The 7,532-nt window shown below is 38.5% G+C and overlaps 1 protein-coding gene across 2 annotated transcripts; it reads right to left on the reverse strand.

Moving 5' to 3' along the window:
• Positions 1-2,780: 2,780 nt before the first annotated feature.
• Positions 2,781-6,872, reverse strand: LOC110451248. 2 transcript variants are annotated; one of them, XR_002463052.1, is made up of 3 exons: positions 6,782-6,872; positions 4,069-5,991; positions 2,781-4,033 (listed from the first exon to the last, which is right to left on the reverse strand). XR_002463052.1 is itself a non-coding variant. In XM_021499166.1 (2 exons), the coding sequence occupies exon 2, from the start codon at positions 5,963-5,965 to the stop codon at positions 4,259-4,261; it is 1,707 nt and encodes a 568-aa protein (XP_021354841.1). In that variant the 5' UTR covers positions 5,966-5,991; positions 6,782-6,872; the 3' UTR covers positions 2,781-4,258. The 2 variants fall into 2 exon arrangements, 1 of the variants encoding a protein (XP_021354841.1); XM_021499166.1 differs by having other exon boundaries at positions 2,781-5,991.
• Between the last annotated feature and the right edge of the window lie 660 nt (positions 6,873-7,532).

The following is a 7,532-nucleotide window of genomic DNA, read 5'->3' on the forward strand; positions in this document are numbered from 1 at the left end:
TTTATTAAATAATGACAACCTATTGAGCGTCTAACGCTTGGATAGATACAAATGTACCTACAGCCGTCATCTATTCAATCTTAACGGACAATGTCTATGAAAAGGTAGAGAATGCAGAACAGAAATACACAAGATGTTATACATTATTAGCCAAAATGAACAGGACAAACAATGTAGTGAGTCAGGACATGGTCAATTAAAAACACTATTCCAGTCCCATATTAGAATAATCTTAAGTAATACGAAGGAAAGAAACATCTGTTTGGAAATCTTATTTGATGCAGAAAGGCAAAACATGTAAACCTTTTACTGCGCAGTATGGTCAAACGGTCGATTTAGGACTCATCAGAGGAAATAAAACGCCAAAAGGAATGAAAAATCTATGCTTAAAGTGTTCCGAATCAAATGAACAATGGAGCGAAAAGGGGAATTTACCCATACAACCCTTTTGTAACGTTACAAAACAACAAAGTCAAAAAGAGCAGAGATGGTTGGGCGGATGAGATATCAATACTATATATAACGCAGTCATCATGAACGATGAACGTAGCACACACGTGATCCACCTATAGAATTTGATTTCAATGCATCAAACAGCTGCTTCGTCCATCTAGGACTCAGCGCTTATTTTAAGGGCCAAAAAGTTGGTAATCCAAAATTGTCTAAACTACTGTGGGAAAGAAAAGGAGCATGAAACCCCAAATACCCACCTCTCTCACCGCGAACGTAGTCTGTACCCTCTTATACAGGACATCGTCATTGGCAACATAAGCGTTTAGAACTCAAACTCAAGGAAACTGACTCGGTTAGCCAAGACCGCTGAAAGATTTATCCGACGTCATTACTCATGGCCGGCCATTCAAGGATCTCCCATCAAATAAACGCAACAGGCCTGGATGGAACAGCGTAGAGGATTACAATATGGGAGGAAACCGGAGTACCTGGAGAAAACCACGTGGTAGGGCAGTTGACGCCTTAACCTTTTCACGTCCAATCGGGGAATCGAACCATAGTGAAAGGCAAGTACGCCATCCACTGCACCACCCGCGAGCGTCTTCCATTGGCACCAGTCGTAAATAAAATAAGCTATATTTCTGAAGTACTTTCTGTTTTAGTGGTGACTGATCGAATCTTTAAAAGAGAACTAAATAATAGTTATCACAGACTTGACGGTCATTTTGATTACTCGATGTGACGTCACCAAAAACAAAAGACGTTGTTTCATTCCGAGATTATTACATCGATCGGACAAACATACTAAGAATTCACGATAGTGATTTGATAACCCTTTTCATTTTATTTAAGGAGCAATTTACATGGCAGAATTTTTAAAAGTCGTTTTTGATCTGGTTATCATTTTCGTTTCATTTATGATACCAAACAGATCCTGAACTTAACGTACAATACCATTTACACTAGATGTGTAATGGCAGGTATCACAATTTCTATTGGTAACACCTGCTGATTGTTTCGTCATAATAAAACAGTGACCAACGTCATTATGATTTTTTGATAGTGAAAACAATCCTTTTGAAAAAGAGACCTAGCTATCGCCACGAATGTAATTTATTATTTTTCGATTACAATGAAGAAATGGATCGTGCACAGTCCTGTTAACATAGGTACTTAAGGTATTATGAGGCTATTTTTACAATGAGAGTTTTATTGAATATTTATATATAAACATACGGCGTCTCAAAAGGAGTTTTATATGTATTAGCATGTTATTCTAACGGAGCTTTGCTGTGTTCGTATACACTAGTAATACTTGTCGGATCCGGCCCCTGGTAAAGACGGAAATGACGCGTTGGAGAGAGGAACTTGGTAACGGATTTATAATCTCCCTTGCGTCAATGCATAAAATCTACTATAAACCAATACAATAAAGATGGTTTATGTATTGTCCGCTGAGTATTGATATGTTAAGATTTACAAGGTATAGATTGATATTTTGTAGTACGAGTCATGTATATTTATTTCATGTTTTTTGGGGGGTTTTTGTTTTTGCTTTTTGTGTTTACTCATTCACCCCTGAAGATACTTTTGAACTCTCATTATGACATATAAGGAGTTAAGTATCCATCCATTTCGGGGTTTGTTTTCTGTTTGATTCTTTTTCTTTTTATGAGAAATCTTTTTATGTCTATTGCCATAAGGAGAAAACTTTACCGAAACATCCGACTTATGTTGTCATTACCGTTGTTTGAACTTTCATTTGATATGAAAACCCCACGTTTCATTTTTTTAACTAGAAATTGTCACTCAGATTACTGAAGTGAAGCATTAAGTTTGTATGCTGGTTGCGTGTAGATTTCAATAATGTCTAACCTCAATCTGAAAATGTTACAGATCAAAACACAAATCAGTTCACACCTCCACGTAAATCTAGTCATAGCAACTGTCACGACGACTGTGTAAACGCCGATCAGTGCAGTACAATATGCCATTCCTCCTTTGTTACAGTTAAAAGCCGATTATTGGTGCAGCTGTCTGCCGTGGAAAATAAGCGAACATGGCGTTGTACACATGCAATACTGTATAATGTTACGTATTAATACGTGGAACTCTGCAGGTCATGACATTTTAAGATATTAAGTTTCAGACACACGATATTATCTGGTTTGTGTTTTGTGAAGCAAACTGTCGGTAACACATTTGTTACATGACGTAACGACAGCAGTTAGAGTAGTCTCTGGTGTTTACGGGAAATATTGCAAATAACAACAATCCAAAGCAACTTGTTGTAGAAATAACCACTGTATTCTTTATATAGTTGTGAGAATACCTAATAATATTGACATTAACGATATTAACGAGCACGTGATTAGCAAACACTTACTGTAAAAGTGGAAATTTCCACGGTGTGAACTTTCTAGCGTCCTTCACGTTGACTCAATTAGCGCGACAATATCCACAAGCGAATATTGAATTGATGGTTATAGAGATTATAGATATATAGGGTATATAGATGTCAGAACTATTTTTAACGCGAAAATTTCTACCCCGCTATCAGTTTAAAGAACCACAACACTAACATTTTCAATCGCGGCATTTTCCACTTTAATAGTATGTGAAACACACGAGATATTGTAATGAAAATACTACGATGGGTTACGTAAAATACGGTTCACTTGTTATGAAACACGACTATTTATGTACGAACGAAGAATTGTTTTGAAAAACATCAATTCTTGTTATATGAAATATGACTTACACCTTTTTGTACATACGCTTCACTGGTTATTTGTCTGATAAACGACCTAAATCAGGCATTGCAATCACCAATCTGACTGTTTTCGCTACAAATTAACATCCTCAAGTTCATGTGCTTACCCCAAATACGTCATTTCATTTGGATTATGCAGAAGGTTGCAAAAAATATTTATTTATTTATTTCTGCCGAAGACGCCAACCAGCACCTGAACAGAAACAGTGCCAACAACTTCAGGTGACGAACGTGTGGTTCAGCCCCAAACAGATGTCCGACCTTCCTATTAAAAAGAAGAAACCATGTCAAAGTTCCAAACATCATCCGTTAAACTAGTGAAGAACACCGGCTTACCCGCGTCTAGTTGCGGCGGAATGGCCTGATAATAAATTGGTCTATAGATATATAGACCAAAACCCAAAGTATTTTACATATAAAGTACAGATTCATCTTCTTCCTCACTATGTCGTATTGGCCTACAATATGACAATAAGAATCACCCACTACCAAATTATATAACAAAGTTTATTGTCTCTCTCTCTCTTCTTTTCATATGTAGTAACATAACGGCCTCTTCTACCTGTGAATATGTAGTAACATAACGTCCTCTTCTTCCTGTGAATAAGTAGTAACATAACGGCCTCTTCTACCTGTGAATATGTAGTAACATAACGGCCTCTTCTACCTGTGAATATGTAGTAACATAACGGCCTTTTCTACCTGTGAATATGTAGTAACATAACGGCCTCTTCTACCTGTGAATATGTAGTAAGTAAATGGCCTCTTCTACCTGTGAATATGTAGTTACATAACGGCCTCTTCTACCTGTGAATATGTTGTAACATAACGGCGTCTTCTACCTGTGAACATGTAGTAACATAACGGCCTCTTCTACCTGTGAATATGTTGTAACATAACGGCCTCTTCTACCTGTGAAGTTACATTACGCAATGTATATGCTACTCGGACCATTTGGTAAACAGTTATTCGTATATTTTGTTCAAATTATGTATGATTGTATCACAGTACTAATACATTTCTCATCCATTCTTAGAACATGCAATAAGTATATTCATTTCGTCCGCTCTGGGGAATGTCCGTGGTCAATATTTGTGATGTCATTGATTGGTGGACCAAACAGAGTTGATTGCCCGGTCCAAGGGCCATCACCGACGGGTGATACTGGTGTAGGATTGTCTCCTTTAGAACCGCGCCCTGTCGTCCTAACCACACAAGTTTATTTGCTGCATTATCCAATATCAGAAGCTGTCCATCTGGAGTGAAGCAAATATCCACTGGACCGAAATCCTCTTGTGGAATTTGGTCAGTAGGGAACTGGAATTTTATATTGAGTTCGCTGTCAAAAAGCGTGACCTTCAATGGCCGTTCCATCTCATACCCGTAGCTCGCCGCTATCTCCCTAGAGCATGGACTCTCCCGGATGACCCTAGGGTACACCACAGATGAGCGTCCACCCAGCCATTTGGTACGAAGGAGTTCCTTCCCAGTGTCATTACACTGAATGATATCGTTGGTGACGCCGATAAGAAAAGCCCCACTCTGTTGTGCACAAATACACAGAGGCAAAGACTTGGTTTTGAATCTTATCACCCTCGTCTTTTGTTCGATCTCCGTTACTGAGTGGTCTTCACAACAAATCCAAGCATACCCGGTAAGAGGTGAAACACAAACATCCATGATATTAGACATGACCCGAACCTTCCTGGTTTTTTCTCCTTTCTCGTTAACAAAAATGAGACGTCGGTCACTTATGTATGAGATGACGAACTTTCTTTTGTCGTAACTCAAGGACCGTATCCTGAATGTTGACTCTTCTGGGATATTTGCCATTATTTTTAGGTCAGGCGAAACGTTCTTTGGCGAATCCAGATGATGAAAATCAAAACTCGTTGAAGAATGACGCTTCGATGTTGTGACCCCTAGCGACTGTTGTTCAGAGTTATTGTTCTTTGCAGATTTCTTTGGGGCACGTCGTTCCGATTGAACTTTTCTTAGCTGATTTAATTCTACTCGTGGAACAACCAATGGAACCGATGATTCTATTTCTGGTTTGGTCCTTGGTGGTCTTGGAGGAGGGTCGTGTGCGCTTTCTCTTCTTTCAATTTTATTCTCTGCAAAGGATCCGAACTTTGGTCTAAGATCGTCCATTGCAAGGTCGGTAGAAGTGAATTTTGCCCGTCTAAAGGGAAGAAATCTAGGAAAATTTGGTGGAAGTGCCAACTCTTTGTAGTAGTTGATGATATCAGTTGCATCACCGTAGAGAAGAACAGACTCATTTTTGTCTTTCGTTAGGTAATGTAACTGTTTCTCAAGATCGTGTAGCGTTGTTCTGTAGTCAGTCACGTTAGCCTCGTTGTCGTCTAAGAGGTCCTGTATGCGTTGTAGTACCTTTTCTGCAACCTCGTCGACCATGACCTTGACCATTTCCCTTCGTAGTTTTACCTCGACTATTAAGTTTCTCAGATTGTCCGTCGTCTGATCGTAATCTACGTTGATGTCGTCTAATCTCTTAGCAACCGATTCTGCATCCGCTGAACGAGTGCTTACAAGCTCGGATATCTGTTCCTTTAATGACTTTGCCGTTTCTTGAACGCCGTTAAGTATATGTCCTCGGTGGACACTAGTTACACACAGACTGCACGCAAACATATCACCACAACCGGAACAGATGAAAACGATTTCTTCTCCTGGATGGGAAGGGCAGGAAACTATTTCCGGTGCTGAAGGGGTCGCCATCTCGGTACTGTTAGTGTAGTTGAAAACTGCAAGGAAAATAACATTGTGTTAAGCTTTGATATTCGACATCGCTGTATAAACACTTTGATCAACGTTTGTTTACTTTGTAAAACGGACTTTAATGAAATACTGAAAAACCAAAACTATATTGAAAGGGAAGGTTTCTTCTCTTACAGGAGACAGTGAAAAAACCTAACCTGATAATGGGAAAATGGTGTCACTTCCAAAACAAAAAATCGTTTAATAAAGAGGGGGTATCGACCTAATATCTACAAAAGTCATAGGGCAATGTCCTGAACATGAATTACACATACACGGGTAAGGATCATGTGATCTCGACTCTACAAGCGATGTGTCGCTCATATATTTGTAAGAGACAATATAGCATTATAACGGGGTTTTATAGAACAAGAGTGATCAATTTGTTGAAAGCTTGTCGCTCATATTGTAATTTGAAAATACTTGGTTTATAATTCGGAGCTTTAATTAACATAATTGACCGACATAATTTTCAAGACAGTATCAGTTTGTATGTAAAGGTACATGCACTTCTCGTTACACCTATATACACGTTGGTGTATATAGCGGTATTCAAGTAAAAGGGAACATAAAAATATACCATGGCGTAAAAGGATATTACAGCAAAGACATAGGAAACATAAAAGTAACAAGAATTACTTCAAGGACACCCACAATGGATTGCCCATAGAAGACAGCCCCTGTCCATAGAATTACGGTTTTCGTTACAACTTTTTATTCTCCTGTGTTGCTTTTATCCAACAACTTGCCTGTAATATTATATAAGCATATATATACCTGTGATTAATAGTTCGTCATTGCCCAATACCGGATAATCGTGTCTTCCTCATCTAGACAGGCTGGACTATAGTCCTGCTATCTATATGTGACGTCACTGACCTGATAAAGATAAAGATTAACTTATGAAAGCTTAACACAGTCCACTAGGTGTGTTCACCGGTCGATCACGAGCTCATTATTTACAAAATGTTTTATCTCTATTCAGTTTGTGATTTATATTTACGGGGTATTTTTTCTAGGTTAAGGGGACAAAATGCTTAATCAGCTTCGAAACAAGATCTGCCGGAAACACTTTAAGTCGTTGTGTCTCTAATTGTTTTTTGTGCTAAGGAGGCAATAATTTCCACGTCGTGGCAGTGGCGAATGTTTAGCTCACATGAACTGAAGGGCTAAGTGTCCGTAGTCTGTCGTTCGTTTTTAAGACTTTAAAAGACTTCATGTCCAGAACAGCTTAAGAAATTTGTCAAAGTTTGGTGTAATTTTGTGGATTTGATGTAATATAAATAAAGGTTGTGACTGTACTAGAGGGAAAATAGTGGTAACAAACTCTAGAAATTCAAAATAATCTAAGACATCTCCGGGTAAAAGGATTTTGATCTTTTATTGCATGGGAAATCCCTAAACCAAGGGAATATTATGTTCTAGAAAAGAGTGCTGTGGCCGCCTTGAGGGTAGGTGGGTTAGACATGCTAGATTGGAGGAAATACGGGTAAATATTTATTACACTTCTCCTTAGAGAAAAATTCGA

Source organism: Mizuhopecten yessoensis, unplaced genomic scaffold (assembly GCF_002113885.1).
Source record: "Mizuhopecten yessoensis strain PY_sf001 unplaced genomic scaffold, ASM211388v2 scaffold5877, whole genome shotgun sequence".
Taxonomy (NCBI): Eukaryota; Metazoa; Mollusca; class Bivalvia; order Pectinida; family Pectinidae; genus Mizuhopecten; species Mizuhopecten yessoensis.

Bases quoted from the DNA above. Each gene is read 5' to 3' on its own strand.
- LOC110451248 (XM_021499166.1), bottom strand. From the start codon at position 5,965: ATGGCGACCCCTTCAGCACCGGAAATAGTTTCCTGCCCTTCCCATCCA.